Genomic DNA, 22,395 nt, shown 5'->3' with positions numbered 1-22,395 from the left:
CCTCTACAGTTGTTGCCCTTCTTTGGCAGCTCTGGCCTTAAAACAACCTGTCCCATATTTTGGGAGAATAAATAAATTGCTGCAGAATATCCTGCAGTAGGGTCTCGGCCGGGTGTAACTTGGGGGCTGCCTCAGTGACCTTTGCAGTTTGTTTTGGCCACCCCTGCCTTACCTGTCAGTGTGCTTTTGGGTTTTTGGCTCTGATAATTCGGTGGTCTTCTGGAAGTGTTTGTAATGGTGATGGATGGGGCTTCTTCTGAACATGGAAGCCAATGGGACAACACGTGGGTGGAGGTGGGGGCAGTTGAGGGAGGGCTCTTCCCCCTAAACCGGTTGGTGAAATGTTTCCTGTTGGCCTTAGCAGTGACCCAGACCCCAAGGGGAACGGGTGGGGGCCTGCAAACCTCCATGGGCGCTTGGTGGAGGCCTGGCAAGGTGGACCTTCGTGTATAGCAAAGACTGTGGAGCAGAACGTTTGTCAGGATAGGGGATTCCCAAATCCAGTTTCAGCCATCCCCTATAAGAGGGACCGTGGTCCCTTCACCGTGTCGCGTATCCCGCCTGACTTCATTTAGTGTACCGAACATCTTGGTGCCTCGTAACCATAGCGTGAAATCACAGGTTTTGATGCATTAACAGGAGTTCCTGGGTTTGTGTTTTTGAGAGACTCCGAGTCAGGTGCGTGCCAAGCACCCGTGTGTCCTGCCCAAATTTTGGATAGGTTCGCTTTGCCAGCTGCCCGATCGCTCCTGCTCCCTTCCAGTTGCTGTTTTCTTCCTTCCAGCTCCTGGTAATTAAGCAGCATGTAGCCCTCTCATTTCCTACCATGCTCCAAGATAATTTTTTTTTTTTAATTTATATCAAAGATGGAAAAAATGAAATGAAAAGCCTGAGACAAAGCTATGGTTAGGAAAAGGAGAGGCAGAGAAAATTGTCATTTTGCACATGTGAATTAAAGTTTCCAGTATGCGCAACGTCCCAGAAGGACACATCCTCTCGCTCTCCTGGAGCGGGTAGTAACCTCTGTCCTCCTAGCTACTGCTTTGACTTTGAATACTACAGCAAAGCGCTGGGCTAGGACATCAGATAAAACGTGGGGCTTGTTCATCAGCACAACACCTAATTAACAGACGTGGGCTGTGTGGTGCTCAACGCTCCTGAACTTCGCGCTGTTTTGGCTGAGACGATCAGGTGCTTTTCTCAAACAGCACAAAAATGCGGGTGGTAGCTCCAGGAAGGGGGTTTATCAGGTGACCCATTGGGCCGGTGGACACCCTATGACAGAGTAACCACCAGCTGTTTGCTCACCTTAGGTGTGTGCCCCAAACTCTGAAAATGCAGCAAGCGGATGCTCCGGAGAACGAGCAAACCCAAATCTTGTGGGTACTTGTAGGCAAGTCTTCTTCTGGACTTGCAGACCAGTTCTCCTGGAGGACGTTTCTCTTTGGTTTTTAAAACTGTGTTGTGTTCTCCAGTGTCCAGCAGCACCTGGAGCCTGGTGGTCCCCCGCGGTTTTCACTTGTTTTCCTAGAAATTGGTAAAATTGGGTTGCTGATCTTTTGAGCAGGTGACTCAGGTGCGTCCACATGAGAAATGGGGCTCATTTCAGCAAAGGAGCTGTTTTTAACAAATTCACCCGAGCTGGTGCATCCTCCCCTGCCCCGTGCATTCGACTGGACTTTTTCAGATGAGCATCCCTCATGATCAACCTTAGGTGTTGGCCGTTCCTCTGCCCTGAAGGTCTGGGACCGGTTGCTGCGCTGAAGCGGGGCGTGGGATGTCAAAGCTCGAAAGCACCCCAGGGTGCAGATTCGGCACGGCAGCGTTTCTGCAAGGTATTACCTGCTGTAACCTGTCTGCCTCCTCTCCCTGAATTGACTCCCTTGCTGTGGATGGGGGTGGTGATGGAGAGGCCCTGGAGGGATGCAGAAAGCTGCGGGAAGTGCCTTGTGCAAGGGAGACCGAATCCCTGGAGCCTTGTGCTGGTGGCTGAGCTCCATCGCAGCGATCCGGACCACGAACCTCCGGAGGAGCCGATTGCTCAATGACGGGAGCAGGCGTTGAGGTCGTTTCATTTGGGGCTTTTTTTTTTTTTAATCTGCTGGTTGGAAAGCCGTTAATTAGAGCTAAGCCAAGTTTGGCTCTCGGTTGTTTGTCCGTCCAAACGCAGACAAATCGAGGCGGTTTCTCTCCGTACCAAACTGGTTTGATCCGAAGGAGCGGGTTGCCCCGTCGGTGGCAGGCGTGGGTGCTGTGCTGCACCTCTCCAGCCACCGCAAAAGCGGTCTTGCAAAAAAAACCCCAACAAAAAGTAATAAAAAGAACTTTCTTTGTGCTGTGGAGGGAGTGAAGACTCTCATAAGCAATGTGAATGCATGTGTCCTCCCTACAGCTAAGGGCTTGATGCCTTTGGGGTGACCCGGGCCAGCAGTGAGCGTCCAACGCGTGCCAGCGTGTCCTAGATGAGCCTGGGAGGGATGCACGGGTGGCTGTGCTGTCTGTGGTGCCTTTGGGCTCTGCCTGGCATCCCTGGGTGCAAAAGGGGGGTTTCCCCATCTCTCCCCACGGTCCTGTCTCATAAGAAAGCACTAACACCCCCAACTCACAGGTAGAAATTGTGTTATTGGGTGAGATAGCTCTCAGACAGCAAATTGGTACCCTAAACCCAGCCAGCCTCCCTTCGCCATCCCATCCCACCCGCTATCGCATCCTTGTCCCAAATCCTTTATCTGGCGTCTGGCTTCAGCCTGGAAAACCTGCGGAGGCAAAGCTGCTCTCTCCTGTAGTGCCCTATTCCCTTGGCAGCCTTTCGGGCTCCGAAATCCAAATATTTACAACCACCGATAGGAATAGGAGAATTAATGGGAGTCTCTGGAGCGTTACGGTACGTGGCAGGAACGTTTTCCTTTGGGTAGGGGACAGCTCTGCTGAAGGTTCACCGGCTTTTTTAGCTGCAGGAGATTATGCTGGTTTTGCATCGCGCTGAATGAATTTAGGTTAAAACGAGATTAGCCCTCTGAATCGCTTTGCTAGGGTTTTTTTGCAGCTGATCCAGAAAATACGGCGAACGCAGCAGCTGTGGGAAGGGTTTTTTGGGGTGCGTTTAACTCGCAGGGCTCCTGTTGAAGGCTGGCCCCGGGCACGAATGCTTCTCAGGCTCGAGATTTGCAAAATCTCTGCCCTTGCAGGCAGGCTTGCCGGGCGGCGGCATGCGAGCCCGGGCACTGTTTCGCGAGCCCAGGCACACCCCAAATTAGTGGTGCTGACACCAACAAAAACAGAGGGTGGAGGGAGGGAAAGGGAGAGGTTTTTTGCTGCTATCCCAGCAAATTGCAATTTTGGGGTTAAAAGCAGAAAAGTTCAGTGCAATGCAGGCACTGGGTAATGCAATCTTTGTTTTTTTGGGGGTGCATAACAGCATTTTGCAGATACGGAGGGGTGTCTGTGCTCGCCTGGGCTGGCCTGAGGCATTGCTGGCACGGCTGGCCGTGTTGGCTACTGTAAGTGTCCTACTGTGAGCAATGCTTTAAGCTCTTATCTTATTTATGGCTCTGCTGGCCTCGGCTGAAATATTTCAGGGAATGGACAGAGGGGAAGCAAACAGCCTTGCTCAGGGCGTTCAGCAGCGCAGCCTCAGCAAAGCGTAAAAAAAAAAAAAAAAAAAAAAAAAAATTAATAAGGGAGATGTTGAAAATGGAGAGGGGGAGGCTGCAGCCCCGAGCCCAACGAGATTTAGGTCCGTGGCAATTGCATGCTGCGGATAATCCCGTGAATCAGCAGATATGTCAGGGCTGGGTCTGCTGTGAGGTTAAGCCGTGGGGTTTTAGGGGGTGCCGGAGGAGAAGAGGATGCGAAAGCAGCCTCGTGTCCAGGCACGCGCCTGTGGCAGCGCCTTTTGGCTCCTTTTCTTCCTCTTTTGCAGGTCAAAACCCTGGGGGGAGTCAAGAGCCTGGAGCAGCATTCCCCAAATCCAGCCCCCGACAGCTCTGGCCCATCCCCTTGGTTTCCTCTTCTGGCAAAGCAGAACGGGGCTGGCCCCAGTAATTAGCAATTAGTTTTGCACTGCATTAACCTCACGCGGCGGAGTGAGGATGAAGCTGTGGATTTCCCGGCCGGGGGGCTGTGCTCTGAGGGCTGGGAAATGCCCAGGCAGCCAGGAAAAAAAAAAACCCAAAAAACCAACAAAATTGCATATAGTTTTTCCTTCTGGACTTGCATCAGGCTTTATTTGAGGCATCAAGCTGTAGGATAAAGTGGCCAGAGCCCCAGGGAAGGGGTAGGGCTGCTTGGGTTTTGCTGGGGTGGCCATCACTCTTTTCCTCCAGGTTTGCTCTAAAGCGTGAGTCGGTTTTCGGCAAACCGAGGTTGGGTTTAAACCAGACTGGAGAACGTGCAATAAACAAAACTTTAATAATTTATAAAGTAATACAAATATAAATAATATAAACACAAAAATAGAAACTTTGTAGTAGACGCAGTTATAGGTGAGGTTTCCCTTGGGTCTGTGTAGTTGCAGTATATTGGGCTCGGGAGGGTAAGATGAAACTAGAAGATGGTGGGATCAAAACAAGCCAAACTGGGTACTGACTTACTCAGCCTGTAGTTGAGTTTGGAAACTTCATTATGGCTTCATCAACTCTTCATCGTGGTTTGAGTTGAAAAAATGGCTGGGCAAATCCATAAAAGGAGAAGCCACCAGGTGCTCTCATGGGGACACCGTCTCCTGCTGGAGAAGCACCTGGCCCACGAATGGCCGGGGCCGGTGGGGAAGAGCCGCTTCTCCACGGACAGCTGCGTTTTGGTCTTGGCGTCTAATCCCTCCCCAAACCTGGCATTGCCTGTCCTGGGTCACGGTGAGGTTTGACTTGAGTAGCTCTTCTCCAGGGGTGCCTTGTGGTGAGGGATACCGGCTCCACCACAGCAGTGGTGACCGAACACTCTTCTGAAACCTGGCCAGTGAGGTGAAGGACACAGAGAAGACGTTTGGCCTTTCCCACCCCACCCCAGGGTGCTGAGCACCTCGTGCCCGACCCATCCTGGCGAAGGGGTTGCCTCCTGCTCTGCAGCACCTGCACACCACCACGGTGTCTCTCTGCCACCTTGGCAAGACCTCATGGCCTGGCCAACAGTGTTTTGCCTTCCAAGGTCTGGTCTGCCCTGAAGGTGGACCCCCAAATACCATGTGCACCATGAAGCCGCTCATCTGGGTGGATCCTCCCTGTGCTCGCGGGGACCATAGCAAGAGCGTCCCTGCCCAACACCACCCTGCATCCACAGCATGGCCCATGCCGGGCTGCCACCCAGCCCACCCTGCCTCATGTGCTGGGGTTTCTCCTCCCGCATCCCCTCTGGAGGCCTAACAGACCTGGGAATAGGGTTGGTGTCAGCCGGTTGTCATCTTTTGGCAGGGAATCCGGGAAACAGTGGCCTTGGTGCTAAATTTATCCCCGATCCCCAGAGGGAGTGCAGTCACCCTCTGCGGAGGTTGCTCCAACCCCAGCTCCCTGCTGAATTTTCCTTTTTTTTTTTTTTTTTTGTTAAAAAAACAGCAGTAGTTTGAGTCATGTTTGTGTCAGGGCAAGAAAACCCAGGCCAAGCAGGGCTGCCCAAAGCCGGGCTGAAGCAGCAGCAAACCTGCCACCGGCTTTTATTACCGCCTGGTTGCTGCAGGAGGAATTACAGGAAAGCATTGCCCAAGGGAGGGGGGGGGGGGTTTAATGCTGCTCCTTCCTAACATTAGCACAGCAGCTGCAGTTTCTGTTTGTCTCGGTTGAGCTTTTATTGCGGTACGGTAAAACGAAGGCAGCAAATGGGACCAACCAGTTCAAACAGAGCTGTTGAGAGCAGCTGTGAAAAGAAAACAAAGCCAAGCCTATGTCTTCTTCTGCACCCATCTCCTTCTGTCCCTCTTTCTCCCGTGTAGGAAGGACCTTCAGACACCCTGAGCTGCTCAGAGCATCCTCCCAGATGAAAGACGATGTTGGTGCTTGAGCTGCGGGTACACAGGAGCTTTTAGGATATATTTTTTTTTTTTTGGCATTGCAAATCTCTTGCTGCAGTGCTCAAAAACCGAATATAATAAATTGGCAGAGCGCCCCGGTATGACTGACCCGTGCTGGGTCGCGGGAGGCTGCTGATGCGTCAAAGCCGCCGCAGCGCCTTTGGTTTTCACGCTGGACCGTGCATCTAACAGTCTGCCATGTGTCTGTCCGTGCAGGTGCAAACGCAGCCTCAGTGGCAAGCGCAGGACCCCTGCAACGACGACGGAAAGGTGAGAAATGTGGTGGCTCTGGAAGGGCAAAAGACCTTCAGGGGGGTGTGGTTTTTTTTTTTAATTTCCAGCCAGAGCTCGGTTTTGCTCGAGCACTGCCGTTCTTAAAAATAGGAATGGCCAAGGTGGTTTCAAGCAAATGAGTCACGGGCTGTGAATAGTGTATTTTTACACCTATTCCACAGGCTTCACCTCGCAGCAACCTTTTGCTTTCCCCGGCCTTTCAAAACCCTCATTCCCACTCGCTTTCTTCCCGCGGTTTAAATATTAACACGCATCCAAGCATCCTGTTTGCTTTGCCTCAAGCTTGCAACCGTTCAGCTATTTGGAAAGCTTTGGGCTCCCGGGACGCCTACAGTCAAATAACCTAGGGTGATTTTTTTTTTTTTTTCCCCCTAGCGTGCTTTAGCTGCTGTTTAATTAAACTCCAAATGGCTCGCACGCTTCTGGGAAGGGTTTTTCCCCTCTGCTGGGAAGGCAGAGCCGGGGCAGCCGGCTGCTCCCTGCCCTCCCTGTCATTGCTCCTCAGCCGTCGGGCCTCTATTTGGAAATCAGGAGTTGGGTTTGCGGCTGGATATTAAATAGATGAGTTGCACGGGGAAAAACTAAGCCCTAAAGCCTGTTTGTTTTGGGGTTTTTTGTTGTTTTGTTTTTTTTTTTTAATGGGGAAATCAGAGCATGTTGCAATTTGGAAAGCGGCCAGCCGCTGTTCTGGTCCTTCCCTTGCTTTTGCCCCATTAATGGTAATAGGCTGATTCTCGTTGATGAGCTGTATTGGAAGGGGAGTTTCGGAGGAGAAGGCAGATTCTTTTAATTAAAAATTAAAGCTGACTTTTATTTTTAACATGCCTATTGCGTAACATGCTGAGCTAGAACAAATCCTTCCCTGTTTATTTTCAATAGGGGAGGGGGAAAAAAAACCTTTTATTCTACCAGGAACAGGCTTCAATGTTAATTTAATGTGAACTAATGGGCGTCTCAGCAGACATGTGATTTGTGGGTGGCGAATTCCTCGACACGGATGAGGAATGCGCAGGCACATCCATGCCGGCGCGGAGGTGGCCCAGCAGCTCCCTGTCCCACAGCCTTTAATCTGAATTTTGCATTTTAATCCCTGGGTAGTAGGCAAAAACGTGTTAGCAGGAATAACCTGGTCTTCCCTCTGCGGGAGGAGAAAAGAGTGTTGTGAAATGCTGTTAGATGTGGACGGGACTTGCAATTCTGCTCTGTGTCAGGTCGAGCAGGGATGCAGGGTTTGGGAAGAAGTTAAATGTTAGGTGATCCTTAAAGCAACCTGCTTGGGGGGACCTGGTGACCTGCAGAGGTGCCCGAGCTGCCGGCCAGGAATATGGGGACGCTGCCTGTGGGGAATGGAAACCAGAAATGCTCCGCTCGTGGTTTGCACCCTGAGGGGATGCTGAGAGACAGAGGAGGGTGGGTAATGTTGGCTGCTGCCCTGCAGGTAGGAAGGAGACGCAAGAAGGAAGACGCAGAGCACGGTCGAATTAGAAAGCGGGGTCACGCCAGCACCCAAATTGTGCCGCTTCCCACTGCAGCACGTCCCAGCAGTGCTTGCTGCTCCCTGTGTCCTCGGGACCGTGGAGCCAAACGCTTGCCCTTGGCTTACATCGGGGTAGCAAAAAGCAAAGGCACTGGGGCGACGCTGGGGTCAACGCCAGCCCCGGCTTGTCCTTCCTGGCCCTGGACTCGGAGTCAGGCGGGATGGATTTCTCCATCACGCATTAATGGGGTGCTCACGGGAGCAGGGGCACACAAATAATTAACTTGCCCTGTGACCAGTGTAGCTGGTAGCAGGAGCGTGCTGCAGGGGAGATCTCCGAGGGGCGTCGCAGCTCTCGCCCTGCAGCCTCGGCACCGGTTGGAGGCGTGGAGCCGGGCGATGCCTTGCTTTTAGGAAACAATAGCTATGGAGCAGGTTTTTGGGGGGGGCTTACTTGCTTGGGTATTATCACGCTTAGCCCCCAGGGGAGGTACTTGGGGCTTTAATAACCTGGGAGTGAGAAGGAAAATGAAGTCAAAATGCTCTGCGGGGCTTGCACGCGCCATCCAGCTGCTGCGCTTGCTCCTAGCAAGAGTGCGGGTTGCGTTACCCCTCCTGCCTGTTGAGGGCTGGTGTGCCAAATGCCAGCCTGATGTCCACCCCGGGTCCCCTCCGGTGCCCGTTCTGGGTCAGCAGGTCCCCTGGGAGGAGGAGGAGGCCACCCCAAGGCGGGGACGGCTCACCGAGAGTGGGCTGGGGCACATTGAAAACCGCTCCGAATCCCCATCAGGATGGTTTTTGAGCACAACCCCATTGCGTGGCATCCCCTGCAAGATAACTTTCCCTCTCTTTTTTTCTTTTCCTCTCCCCCCAAGCTGGAAGCTGACAGACTGGCGCTGCCGGTGAGCCCCAGCCCGCTCAGCCCCGCGCCCAGCCCCAGTCCCAAGCCCCCCGAGGCGGCCGTCCTCACCGTGGAGCCCTCTCCTTCGGAGAAGAAATGCTTCTTCGTCGACGAAGCGGAGCCCCTCCTGCGGTGCGACTCGACCTCCAGCGGCTCCTCCGCCCTCAGCCGGACGGGCTCTTTTATTACCAAAGGTACCGAAATCAGCCCCGGGGGGGAGCGGGAGGACCGAAGGGATGCCACGGCGTGTCCCTTGCGTCAGCCCACGTGGCAGAGCTGCCCATCGTGATATCATTAACGTAAATAACTGGGAAAACTGGCTCTCCAGGATACGTTTATCACATCCTCATTCCAGACCAGAATATCCTGTTAGCAAAGATGATACAGATTTGAGAGGGGAAAACGCCTTTAAAGGCTTTTAACTCTTTGAAGTGCTGCCAGAGAAGTTGTAGGATCCCTGGATATTTGGGGGGATTTTTCCTGACTTTTGGCTGTTGCGTTGGCCTGTGCGTTATTGCGTGAGATGAAACCAGAAAAATGTCATTTCAAGATTGAATTTTTTCTGTTTGTTTGTTTTTTCACCCTTGGTCCTGCTTGCTGCAACGTGTGGCTTGCGATGTAAATCACCGTTAGGCACTCCCCCTTTTTTGAGGGGGTTTAATTTACTGCATTTAACTTGCTGCATTTAATCTTTAACTTCTGATGAAGGTGAAACACTGAGCTCAGTCAACCTACCAAATTTATACTTGGGTGCGGAAACGAAGCTGACCCAACGAAAACAACTCAAAAGAGCAGAATTCAGCTTTTTTGGCTCCCCTCCTGCCTTCGCTTTTCCGTATTGGCCATTCAGCATTTATAAATGCTGTGTTTGCTCTAGTGGGATCTTGGATGAGGTGCCTCAGCAGCGCTGGCTTCTCCATCTTCTCCCCTCCCCATCACTCATCACCTTCCACTTTTCCCCTCGGTTCTCCTTGTGACATGTCCCTCTCTAGAGGTGGCACCAGGGGATGGACCAAGGTCTCTAAGGAGAACAAGCCCTGGTTAGTGGAGGTTTCTTGGGGAGTTTCTTGACCACCCTCTCCTTTCCTCCTACAGAAAAGAAGGACACCGTCCTGCGCCAGGTGCGCTTGGACCCTTGCGACCTGCAGCCCATCTTCGACGACATGCTGCACATCCTCAACCCCGAGGAGCTCCACGTGATAGAGGAGATCCCGCAGGCTGAAGACAAGCTGGACAGGCTATTTGAGATCGCCGGGGTCAAGAGCCAGGAAGCCAGCCAGACCCTCCTGGACTCTGTCTATAGCCACCTTCCCGACTTACTGTAGGCACTGGGTCACCACGCACCCTCCGAATATCTGCTAGAGCTAGCTTGGCACTCGTTAAGATGACCGACAATACACAGGCAGGTTTTGTTGTAGAATATATGGCCAGTACTTTCATTGAGGTGTCCTTGGTTTCTGGAGAGGGGGGGCAGTTTGCCAGCGTTGCACCCCTCCACCTTAACTCTATCGCTCAGTCCAAGTCTTTGCACCCTCTGCCCCCTTCCCGAGCATCTCTTCTCCTTGTTCTCATTCCAATCAGATCAGTCAATGCACTTTAAAAAAAAAAAAAATGCAGTGAACGAACTAAAAGACCATGAATCTGGTGTATAATCGAATTGGGGATTGCTCTGTAACACACTTCTTCTGTCAAAGCTGTCACTCGGAGTGACCGTCTCCCACCACCTCCCTTCGCCTCGGAGTGGTAAATGGCAAAAACACGCAAAAAAAAAAACCCAACCCAATCGTTGCTGGTTACTGTCTCTTAATGCAGCTAAGCTTCCCACCCGAGCTGACTTTTTTTTATTTTAATGTACTATTGTATAGCTCATACCCATTGCTGAGATTTTACTAGCACGGTTATTTATTGTATGGTTTTCATCCGGACAATGCATCGCGCTCCTATAAGCTAAAGCAGAAGCGCTTTAAACGCGAAGAAAAGGGTCAGTCCCACCAACCTTCGAGGCGATGAAAAGGTCCTTTGCCTTCAGTCGAATGTAAGGAATTATCTTGCCTTGCCGCTTGCGGGAACGGCGGGGCCCCGAAGGGAGCCGGTGCTGGACGTGGGGAGGCGAAGGCGGCCGCCGGTGGTCCTGCTCTCCTCGTGGTGTAAGACTTAAACCAAGCTATGCTTTTACACTCGTGTCTCTTGTTTTTTATACAGATGTGGCCGATAGGTTCTCCAAAGACCTTACCCGGTCTTAATAGTCTCTTCAAATCACACTTCACTTTTTATTAAAATAAAAGAGGTTGGGGGGTGGGGGAAAAAAGCTGCATCGTAAGAAGTCTGTCTGATTATATTTGCAACTATTATGCTCCCGTAAGGAACAGTCTGTACTACGCTCAATTTGAAGAAGCCGTGAGATGAGGGTGGCGTGTGCCGCCCCGTGGGAAGGGGTGGGAGCGGGGGAAGAGGGGAATGAATTGAAAAATTGCCTTCCAGTGTACTAATTTATTAATAAATACTAGGTGTTTGTTACTTGACACAATTCTGCGTTAACCTCCTTAACACCAGCCTCTGCTCGGGGACGCCTGGGTTGGAGCAGGGGCTGCTCAGGGTGCCCGTGGGGGATGAAGAGGGAGATTTTGGGGTTTGGGGGTGGTGAGGGGGTTGTCTCCTTTAACTTTGAGGCCAAAATGTGATCGCTTTCTGTTGACAACGTTGCCCTGAGTGCCCACGGTCGCTGCTGGAGCTCTCTGCAGGCGGGGGGGCTGCTGCCCCGCAGGGCAGGTCCCCGCACTGAGCCGGGCTGGGGGACGTGTGTCAGTCCCCGTAGTGGTGAGCAGCTCAGATGGCTGATGGGGCTTCCAGAGTTGGTTTTTGCAAGCTCTCGAAGGCTTTGCAGGCATTTTGGGGGGGCTGAAGTATTAATTTTCCAGGATGCAGCTGCTGTGCTGAGTCACTCCTGAGCGAAGGTCTTGCAGTCACAGCGTTTCTCTTGCCCTGTTACGTTACCGATGTCCTTAAAAACTCTGCTTCAAATAACTCATCCCTTGTTATTCTGTCTACAAATGGAAACCTTAATGGGACAAATGCTTCTGGTTTATAGTACTGTCATTTTGTATACTTAGCTCCAGAGTGTTTTCTGCTAACTAGGGTGCTTTTCCTTCTGGCTGGCATTGAAATTTGCTGTTACAGGACTATACATAGGTACAGGATTAAAACTGTTCAACAGATGGACGGATGAAATACAGAACAAAATAGCAAGAGCCTTTATTGGGAGCGCTGGGGTGGGGTTTTCCCTCGCTGGCAATGAAGCACTGAGCTCTCGGTGGCTGCAACATGTCTTCAAAGCATCACGAAGAAATAGCGAGCGTGGCTTGTGTGCCTGGCATAGACACGGTTGCTAAAAGCAGTATTTTGAGGTGGAGCCCAGTACCAATCTGCTGGCAAGTGGGTTTTTTTTTTTAATCTCCGTGTTGGGAGCGGTGGTGGCTGCTGTCAACCTGCCTGGGCAAGAATTGGCGAGGGGAGGGAAGGCGTGCGATCGTGGGCTCGATCAATAGCTTAAGGCAAACACAAACCGTCGGCTTTAAATTATCCTTAGCAGGCTCTCGGAGTGAGTCTGGCTGGGAAATTGGGGATTTTTCCTTTTCTGATGGTCCAGGTTCTCCCAGGTGAACCCATGGGTTGTAAGCACCAGAGCCATCGTGCCACCCTCCCTCCCAGGGCACCGCCGGCCCCGTCCCGCAGCTCCGCTTCCCATCCTGGCAGCCGCTCGCGTTTTCTGATGGGCTTTGAAGGTAAAGCAGAAAAAAAAAAAACCAAATGGTCCTGGGAAGAGGATTTAGCAGCCAGCTGGAGAAACGCCACGAAGCAGGCGTGCTGTGGAGGTGCCTTGGCCAGGAGATGCTGGGGATGCTGTAAAAGTGGGCACAGGTGGGTCCCCAGGGTTTGGGATGTGTTTAACTCATCTTGGTGGCAGGTCGTGGGGTAGGCCAAGAGTTGGGCGATCCTTGGCTCCATCTGTGCTGTGCACACTTCCAGCGTCGCTCCCTCCTTTGCTTCCACCTGGATGTTGGTCTTGACCCTGGCTCCATCCCTTCTTATTTCCGAGCTGTGACCTCTAAGCAGCCCTTTGCTGTATGCGTATGTATGTGTGTGCAATACATTTATTTTATAGAATGATATCATTACATAACTATAAAATATTTTATATTCGTTATTATTGATATAGAAATATTTTCTAAAATATGTTATTTGTACATAATAGATGTTTTATATTTTCGTATGTATATATAAATATTTTATGTGTCTGGGGGCGTGCAGGGGAAATGTCTGAGAGCAGCTGAGCCACACGTACAGGCAGGGTATTTCCTGGCGGCGTGGGAGGTGTGAGGAGCTGCGAGCCCAGCACCCCCGTCCTTCTTCTGAGCCAGCTCTCTTACGCCTTAAGAAAATAAACCAGGCGGGTAGGATCAATGGGTTTGTGACCTGGAGGCGTAACTCCGTCATCGTCCTCGTACGTGGCTTATTTTGAGGCGTCGAGGGCGACGCACAAACCTTGCACGCCGCAACAGCCAGCGGTTGTGTGCAACTGAAATGGGTGAAGTTTTTGGCTAAATGGGTTTAGCCAGGCAAAGCTGTGAATATACCTTGATAAATATACGCATAAAAATGCGTTTTAATGCAAAATACGCATTAAAAAAAGTACTCTCAGGTCTGCGTCGTAGCTGAGAGGTGCGGGTTTGAAGGGTGGGGCTTGGCTTCGCCCCTTGCCTGGCCTTGCTCGCTCAGTCGTGTTTGCTCCTTGCGCGTTGTCCTCCACCTAGGGACAGGCAGGAGGAGGGGGGTTTGGGTGCTGGGGTGGCAGCCCTGGACGGCAGAGCCTGTTAAACCAGAGGGGACAGAAAGCAAGACGAGAGCGCAGCCGTGCTCCCCTGCTCTGGGCATCTTGCATCGGGGCAGAGACCGAAATTTCTCCCGCCGGTCACACAAAACATCAGCTGCTGCAGTCCTGCGTGCTGCGGGCTTGGACGCGAGGCGTGAGAATTGCGTCTTCCCCCAAGGTCACAGTGTTCGCTGGGACAAAACCCTCTGGAGATGCCTCCAGCGTGGGCTGGCGTCCTCAGGACTGAATGGCTCTGCTGTTCCAGGGTCTTTTAATGCCTCCAGTGCAAATGAGGTTTGGGATTTTTTTTTTTTTATTCTCTTTTCTTTTTTTTTTCCATGCATTGCAGGCGCTCCCTGCAGAAGAACAAGGTATCTGGTGCATTTTCCTCCTACCCTACCCCAATTGGAATTTATCCTAATGGGGAATTAATTGTAACCCTTCGGCAGGGCTGCTCGCATTCCAGGTTGGAAAAGCACCCGGGGGTCTTGCAGGAGGTTTTTCAGCCCTCTGGCTCCTTTTACGTCAGCTAATTGCAACACGGTCTCCGTGTAGGAGGAAATATCTGTGCAGCCTTTGTGTGAATAACCTGGGGGAGATGGGTGGCGATGCCCTGCGGGCTCGGCGTGGGATGCAGGGGTTATTCGGGGGGGTCCGTGCCCGTCCCTGGGCAGTGCGTGGGAGGGGGGCACGGCGGCACAGGGACCGCTCACACAGAAATCCTCCTCTGGCGTTGCTTGGCCGTGAGCTTTAAGTCACGAAGGCTTTGCGGCTGGGTTTTCTTCTCTTGGACTTTGCTCCTGTGAGTACCACGACAGGGAAGTTTCCAGGGCAACTGGTAGGAAATGGGAAGATGGAGGAGAAAAAAGAGGAGCCATCATTTATGTATTCATGGAGTAGATGCCTAGTGGTGGCACCCCCGACATGTTTATCAAACCAGCCTTCAGGACACAGCTGCTTCTTCACCGTGTGAGCATTTGAGGTTTACAGTTTCCTTCCTACTGCTGTAATTTAATTTTCCCTTCCAGCTTCCCTCCCTTTTTCAAGCATTTTCTTAATCAATATAATCCAGAAAAAGGGAAAAAAAAAAAACAAAATTAAACCAGAAGCATCCGAATGATGTTGGATCAGCTGTTGATGAAGATGCTGGCCAGCAGCTGAGGTGGGGACTTTGTGAGCTTTCCTTCCTAAACTTACACCCTCAGAGACATAAAATATTTATACATACATATAAAAATATTTTTAGAAAATATTTCTATATAAATAATAATGAATATAAAATATTTTATAGTTGCCGGGCAACGTTCTTGTCTGTTCTTTAGGTGCTTAAAATGTTCTTGGAGATGTGGCTCTGAAGTCCCTTAAACGATGTTAGAGACGTTCCTCTCGCTGCTTCTCAGATTTGCTTTGGCTGCGTGATTAACCCGTAATAGTGATCTAATTCAAAATCAGAAGCTAGTCTTTCCTCTGATTTTTTTTTGGATATTTGCAACCCTGCGAGTTTTATTTTTTCTTTTTAATTTTTTTTAAATTTCTTTTAAATTTTTCTTTATTCCTTTTTTGTTTGTTTGTTTGTTTTTTTTAATTATTATTTTCCTGACGCTAAAGAAGGAAATCCCTTGCTTAGGGCATGGCTGAAACCTTGCTAACCCCCACATAAACTCACAGTGGGCGATTTACAGACACAAATGCACAAATTACGGCACTTTTCCTTCAGGTTTTTCTTCCCCGGATGCGCGTGTGTCCCTAACCTGGGGACCTCACCCTGGGAATGGCTGGGAAAGGTGTGGAGGTGGAGAAGAGCCCTAGGATTGACCCTTTTTGGTCCTGACATTGGGAATAAGCTGCCCTGCACAGGTGGGAGCTCCTTGGTCAACGGCAGCAGGTCTTGGTGGGGAGCTGAGCCAGGCAGGGCTTCTGCCCAGATTTTTTGTATAAAAAGTGGGTACTTAGACCAAGGGGAGAACGGGAGAGATGTACATTTAGGTCCTCCTTAGCCCAAGGAGGGGGACTCAATAACGTCCAGGCTAGGCGTCCTCTTGTTTTCCTCTGGCAATCTTCTACCCTTGCAGGTCTATGGATCCACTTCAGCGCCAGGAGAGGAAAATGCCCTTTTTGTTGTTGGAAACATTGTCATTCTTCGGCTCGCCTCATCCCTAACCTCAAAACACCTTGTGTCCAAGACGAAAGACTTCTGTTTTGCTGTAAAAATCAGGTATGTTGTCTTGTTTTCTTCCCTTCCTCTTCAATAGCAGGTTTGGAGGCAGTTGAGGTTGTCCATCAGGAGTTTGAGGTCTTTATTAAACTGTATGGAGGCCCTAAATTGAATCAAGAGAGGTCCCAGTGGGTATAAGGAGAAACTTTTCCACCCTGTGGACAGTGGAGCTGGTCAAATGGAGAAGTTGTGACCAGATTAAGCCCTGAGCAACGTGGTCTTACCCCAGAGCTGGCCCTGCTTGAGCAGGAGGTTGGGCTGGAGACCCCTGAGGTCCTTTCCAATCCTAGATATCTATGGTCCTGTAAATTACAGTGCAAAGTAATGAAGCTTTTTTTTTTAAATGATTTAAAATTGTTTGACTCTTGAATAGCACCACGAGGCAGCAGAAAGCATTTGCACCTTTCTCTAAGACAGCTTACTCTGGATTCCTACCTACCTGCAGCTTGGACTTCAGCAGTGAGCTTGTGTTTCTTTCAAAGGACTTCACCACATGATGGATTTTTATCCAGAGTGCTCTGCTAAATATCAGGATTATATTTTGCTGGGCTCCCAATAGTGCAAAAGGTGTGACCCAAACCTAGGATTGAGATTTCCCCAACACTGTCCAGATCCTCTGGGCAGGAAAAAGGCTGTACACCTTGGGCAGATCACTGGCATGTGAGATTTGTGCTCTGCAAAATAAAAGCAATCTCCAATTAAGAATTAAGCAGTAATGGGATTTAGGAAGAGATGAGCAACTGTGTCTGAGAGAGGCATTTATGGAAGGTATCTTCTGAAGCAGTAGTTTCATAACACAGTGACTTGTATGGCAAAACCAACCTCTTGTTCCTGTGTACACCAGTTCACCTCCATGGTGTGGTGCACCTCCATGGTGTGGTGCACCTCCATGATACCAGGACAAGCTGTGTGGATCCCCTGGGGCAACCTGGACTAGTCCATGGAGCCGCAGGAGGAATGAGAAGCGGTGGTGAAGCTGGTGTCCATCCATAAATCAGCTCCATCTCTGAGGTCAAGGTATGGTGAACCAGTGCAAATAGCCAGGAGAATCACTCTGTAGGATCTCAAAATGATCCAAAGGTTTTGATCATTGGATAATTTAGAACCATAAAATTAACTTAACCTGGGAGGGACCTTTTAAAATCACCTAGTCCAGCCCCCTTTCCAATTCAGGGACAGCTTCAAAATTGAATCTATTCTCAGACTGAGATCAGGTTGCTCAGGACTGTGCTCAGCTGAGTTTTGAGCATCTCCACATCTTCCCTGGGCAACTGTCCACAGAAAAGGCAGAATTTTCCATTTTTTTCCCTCATTTTTGCTATGAGAGAACAAATAGCAAAGGTCACAGGTTTATGTACAGGTTTATGTATGTCAGCACATAAAACAGTCTCAAGGAAGGGTCCCCTGCGTGAAACTCCGTGTTGTTGGAGTGATCCCAGGCACAGCCTGGGCTTCCCAGCAATTCCCAGGCACAGTGCTAGAGCTGGCCACGGACCACTCCCGACAGTAGCCTGAATGTGGCCACCCACATGTGGACGTGGCTAATCCATGCCAGCTGACCACCTTTTTGCCCCCTTGGAGCACCTTTCTGCCATCTCACACAGGCTGCCAGATGCAGATTTGTGGAGGTGTTCAGTACGCCAAAGGTTTGCTCTCCCTCCACCCCTCTCCCAGCTGAAGGGCCCAGCCTTCCCTCTCCCACCAGTTCTCCTTCCCATCACACCTTTGGCTGAGCCAGTTTAACTCACTAAAGCTGCAGATCGCTGCCTGCTTTCTTGCTGGGGTGATTGGGAGCAGAGGGACCTGGCGCAGGGGAGGATGGGGGACCTGCCTTTTTCGGTAGCCGTGGGTGTTTCTGGCAGCTCGTGGTTGTTGCACCGTATCCCAAGCCCTTGAGCTTGGCAGGGCTCAGTGGAGCTGGACCAACGCACCCTTGGATCTCTGTGCTCCTCCCACCCCATTTCTGCTCCAAGCCTTGCGGGGACCCCTCGGCTGCAACGCCAGCTTCACCCGTCTGCTCCCTCCCCGCTACGGACGAGATTAACTTTGCTTTAATTTAATTTGAAGGGAATGCGTTACTCTGCAAGCATGCTAGTCTCAAAATACATTTCTGGGCACAGGAGCTTTTGCCAGGACCTGTCGGGCTCAGCGGGACAGCAGGACTGCGGGCAGGACGTTCATCTGCCTGACTTTGTTTCTGGTAGCTCAGATCTTTTCAGGCTAATACTTCGTGAGGATTGAATTAATTAAATCGTTGATCTTCCAGGGTGCTTTGATGGGCTGGTGAGTGCTTTTCATGGTAACTGCTTCTTCTTTTCTACTGATAATATTAATTTATTATAAGAATAACTAGTTGTCTTTCCCGGTGAGTGGAGCTCCGGGTACCTTACAGCGGAGGCCGGCAGCGTGATTGTCATTTTACAGGTGGGGAAACTAAAGGGTGGAGATGAAACTCCCCATCAGCAAACTGATCAGAAAAAAAATCAGGGTGAAATTCAGAGAAAAGCATCACTTCATCAGACCCCACCCCAGACTTACGGTTTGAAGAGCCCCAGCAAACAGGGAGGGTTGGAGGCAGTGTTCCCAAACCATGCTTTCCATTAATTAATTTGCCCATTAAACTAGTTTTTGAGGTGGAAATAAATCCATGGCTGTGCTGGCTCCCTGGTTAGACCGTCTGCCTTCCTCTTGGCCCATCTCGCCATGTGCAGCCGGGAGGAAGGTCCAGCTCTGGAGTTGAGCCAATGGTCCCGTCCTCCATCCTCTGCCTCCGTCCCCCCAGAGAAAACCACTCGCTCCTGCCTTTTGCCCTGTCCTGTCCTGTCTCCTCGGAGTGGGATGATGCCCGTATGGCTGTTGATGGGAGAAAGACCCGAAATCGGTGAGTGGAGCTCTTGGCTTTGCAAGCGAAGCGGTTCCACGTGGCTGGGGAATTCACAGCTGGCCATGAGCAGTGGAAACCTTCTCAATGGGTTCCCCCAAGGGGAATTAAAGCTTTTGAAATGCAACAGAGCAAATAAAGATTTCAGCTGGGTATTAGCCAGGTTTTTTTTCCTTTTCCTTTTTTTTTTTTCTCCTTTTCTTCCTTTCCCAAGGACCTCCCCCCCTGCATCTGGCCATCATTTCTGCAGCAGGAGGACGGAGGAGCAGGGACGGGCAGTGATGGGAAGAGGACGAACTGGTGCTCTGCCAGCCTCCAGGACGGGGTGCACCTCCAAACCCCCCTGCAGGGAGGGAGCACCCACCTGCCCTCCACCCCCCGCCGGGCCTTGTGAGCTGGTTGACAGCCTGCAAGTTGGCCTGGGCCAAAATCAGGCTGGGGACCATCCAAAAAATTCAATAGTCTGGATAGTAAAGATGAATTAACCAGCCCAGATGCTGTCAGACCACCTCAAGGAGGTGTCAGGATGGGGCATCAACCCTTTCCCCCACCCCTGCTGTTTCCATCTTATATAATGTCCTTTTGTAAAATGACACTTAATCTTGAAACATCTTTTTTTGTTTTTTTCCTCACCTCTGCTTTCTTCTGCTCTAATGGCTGGGAATTTTCCTCTAATTAAATGTATCTATGGACAGATAATCCTGTTTTGCTCTTGTGTCAACATGGTCCTTTAGCTAAATTCAATATTTTCCCTGCCTGATGTTTATCCTTCCCTGTCTGCTCCTTGGCTCCCTCCTGTGATCCATTCCCTCTCTTTTTTTTTCTTTTTCTGATCTCAAGAAGTCAGGTTTTCTCAGGGTTTTGATTCATGCCTGCTCATTTAAGGGGTTCCCATCCCTCTCCTCCTCTGGATGTTTTCATCCGTGTAGCAGAGGCGGGGAGAAGGAGTCAGTCATGTCCCCAGCTGCCACAGCTAAACCCATCAGAAACCAAGAGCCAGAGCGCCTTTTCCTTGGGTGAGTGAGTCCATCCTTCCCTGATGGACCCTCTCCACCTCAGCCCAGCTGTGGTGTGGGAAACCGGGGCTGCGGCCGGTGCTACTGCCGCTCTGGACCTCAGGGTCATCCTTGGTACATCCAAGACATGAAGACAGTCCCATCAGCACACATCTCTAATGAAATGTGAAATAGCATCCACCTCGGGGATCTTCTCCTGGCAGCTTCCCTCCGACTTTCCTCCCCGCTTTTGCCTGACTTCGGTCAACGGATGGCAATTTAAGAAGTTAAATATTTGTTGAATGCCTGCCCCTGTTTTGGGGTTGCACCTAGATTTGTCTCAAACTCCACGTTTCTGCACGGCGTGGTGGGTCTTCCTTCTTGAAGCTCTTTGCTATTGAGCGAGCTTGATGCCAGGCTGCTCCCCTCTCCCCTGCCCTTGTGGACATCCAATGGAGGGCCCTCGCCACTGGGAAACCCTGGTTACTTTAATTCTTTGTAGACTTCTTTATTCCTAATATCCTTGAGATGGTGAGTAAACTCAACAACGCCAGGGCCAGCTGATATGGTGTGACCCCCCCGTCCGAAACATTAACTCTCATCCTCTCGCATGGGGTGACCCCCACCACGGACAAGGCGATGGCCCTGTCCTCCCCCAGGAGCAGTGCACAGGAGCCCTTTGGGAAGGTGTGAGCTCTCCTGGGCCAAGGATGGTCCTCACAGTGGTGGCATTTGCAGCCAGGCTCTAGCAATGCTCAGTTTGCGAGCTTTGCCCTTCTGAAATCAGGAGCTTTCATCACGGCCTTGTGTTTGCTTATTTTTTCACTTCACTTCCATCAGCCACCCTGTCTGGACTACTTCAGCCTTTTTCTCCTCTAACTTTCCGTGATTGCGATAAATAATTTATGTAATAGGCTGAGTCAGGATTTGTTGCCTGGGATAAAGCACACAGGCTTCTGCAAAACCTGCCTTGGTCTTGCTGTTAGCCTAGAAGGAGGGCTGCTAATATAATAAACACGTAATAGTCCTGGCTCTTCTGCCTCCTACGGTGACATAAATTGAGGGTGACGCTCACTCGGTAACTGCAGCTACCCCTTTGTGCCATGAGCGTGCAGGGTGAAGTGCCAAAGACAAAACCCTACAAGGTTTTCTGGATCTGGCAGGGAAATAAAAGCTGGTGTGGCAGGGACCAAATCCTGGCAGGTCACTGGCAGATGTAAACTCTGAATTCACGAGCACGGGCACATGCTGTGGAAGAAGCTCAGCATGCCCCTTGGATACCTGAGCAATTCCATGCTGGGGGAAAAAAAAAAAGCTGTTTTGATGGGAAAAATTATAGTAACCTGGGTTTTCTGCACCTCATTCTGAATGTCCCCCTCTTCTTTACCATCCTTTTCCACTCCCTTTGTTTTGCTCCACTTTGCCCTGCTCTAGGTCCTACAGCTGCATCCCTGGAGGACCTCAGTGTGGAAGGGTGGGGGGGGCTGTTTTCCTGCATCCATCCCCAAGGTGATGCACATCCAGACATCATCCCCGTGGATGAATAACGCCAACAGTCCTTTGCTGCCATGATGGCCACGTGGGTCTTGGTCTGAGCCTGACATCCCAAGCCACAGGTGCTCAGGCCCCTTCGAGACCACTCTGGAGGAACCAAGTTAGGATGGCATGCCAGATTTTAAATGAATACACGTGTATCTGTGGAAGAGGCAATGGTACAGCGCCTGCCTTGCATCCCAAAATACCATTCAGCTTCACCGATTTCGGCATGCTTGCCCCAGCATACGAGAGTCACGGGGGACTCGACCCTCCAGTTTGGGCTTTGGGTGTTCAAAGGGGTGAAAATGCTTCCCCTGAGGGCATCAAACCCTTCCTTGGGGTTAACGCCTCTAATGCTGCCCCGGGCCTGGGGCTGGGTCCCGAGGCCAGGTCCCAGCTCCCTTCTCAAGTGTCACCCACTGGGGACACTCAATATGAAGCCCACAGGACCGTGTTTCAAACTCTGTGAGTGTTTCCCAATCAGACTAATTGGTTAGTCGCTGTAAAAATCCAGCGCTGCCATTACACGGCAAAGCTGCACTCAGTGGGGATGGACGGACCCGGGGAAACTGCGTGATGGACAACTCACCCGAAATAACCCCTCGTCTGCCTGGAGTCCCAGCAGCTCCTGGAAAACGAGCTGCGCGATTAACACTGCGGCATCAACACACGCTGACGCAGCACTGCTAATTATAGAGCCGAGACTCAAGCAAGCGCAGCACAATTAATATTTCTTAGACGAGGCTACAAGAGGCGTGAGTGCTGCTCGGTTGGCCCCAGACCTCCTCCAGGCTGAAGGTGACAGCACGATGCCCACTGAGAGCTGCCCTGCCACGGTGGCAGTCCCAGGCACAGATTTACGCCCCGCTGCTCCAAGGGTGATGTTTGCGCTCATAGTCCAGCCTTTAATATCGGAGCAATAAATTGCACGTGGTTTTCGGAGGAAGGCCAGATGTTCCCACTGGTAGCTCCAGCAGGAGGGATGGAAGAGGCCAGAGGGTGACATTAAGGCTTACAGCACCTGTCCTCTGCATCATTCATTCGCATCGTTCCCTGAGGCTCTGTTAAAAAGCACAAGGTGTAATTTTCAGTGTGAAATGCCAGCGTCGTACCACCGCCCATCTCTAAATGTACAACCAATTCCTTTCAGAGGAGACATTTTTCTGAAGATAAAAAGAAATGCATATTCTGACCAGAGTAGGCAGTGATGTTCCTGCGCTTGCTG

General features: G+C 51.0%; 1 protein-coding gene across 1 annotated transcript in view; it reads left to right on the top strand.

Moving 5' to 3' along the window:
- TNFRSF21 (TNF receptor superfamily member 21) overlaps nucleotides 1–11,194 on the top strand; it is a 36,013-nt gene extending 24,819 nt beyond the window's left edge. Inside the window, exons 5-7 of the mRNA XM_075144929.1 lie at nucleotides 6,218–6,271; nucleotides 8,648–8,867; nucleotides 9,769–11,194. Coding sequence (XP_075001030.1) covers nucleotides 6,218–6,271; nucleotides 8,648–8,867; nucleotides 9,769–9,998 — 504 coding nt within the window. The 3' untranslated portion in view covers nucleotides 9,999–11,194. The remainder of the gene's footprint in view (nucleotides 1–6,217; nucleotides 6,272–8,647; nucleotides 8,868–9,768) is intronic.
- Nucleotides 11,195–22,395: the final 11,201 nt, after the last annotated feature.

This window comes from Calonectris borealis, chromosome 3 (genome assembly GCF_964195595.1).
Source record: "Calonectris borealis chromosome 3, bCalBor7.hap1.2, whole genome shotgun sequence".
NCBI classification, from domain to species: Eukaryota; Metazoa; Chordata; class Aves; order Procellariiformes; family Procellariidae; genus Calonectris; species Calonectris borealis.
The sequence above is the reverse complement of the archived record's forward strand: the minus strand, read 5'-3'. Positions and strand labels throughout refer to the sequence as shown.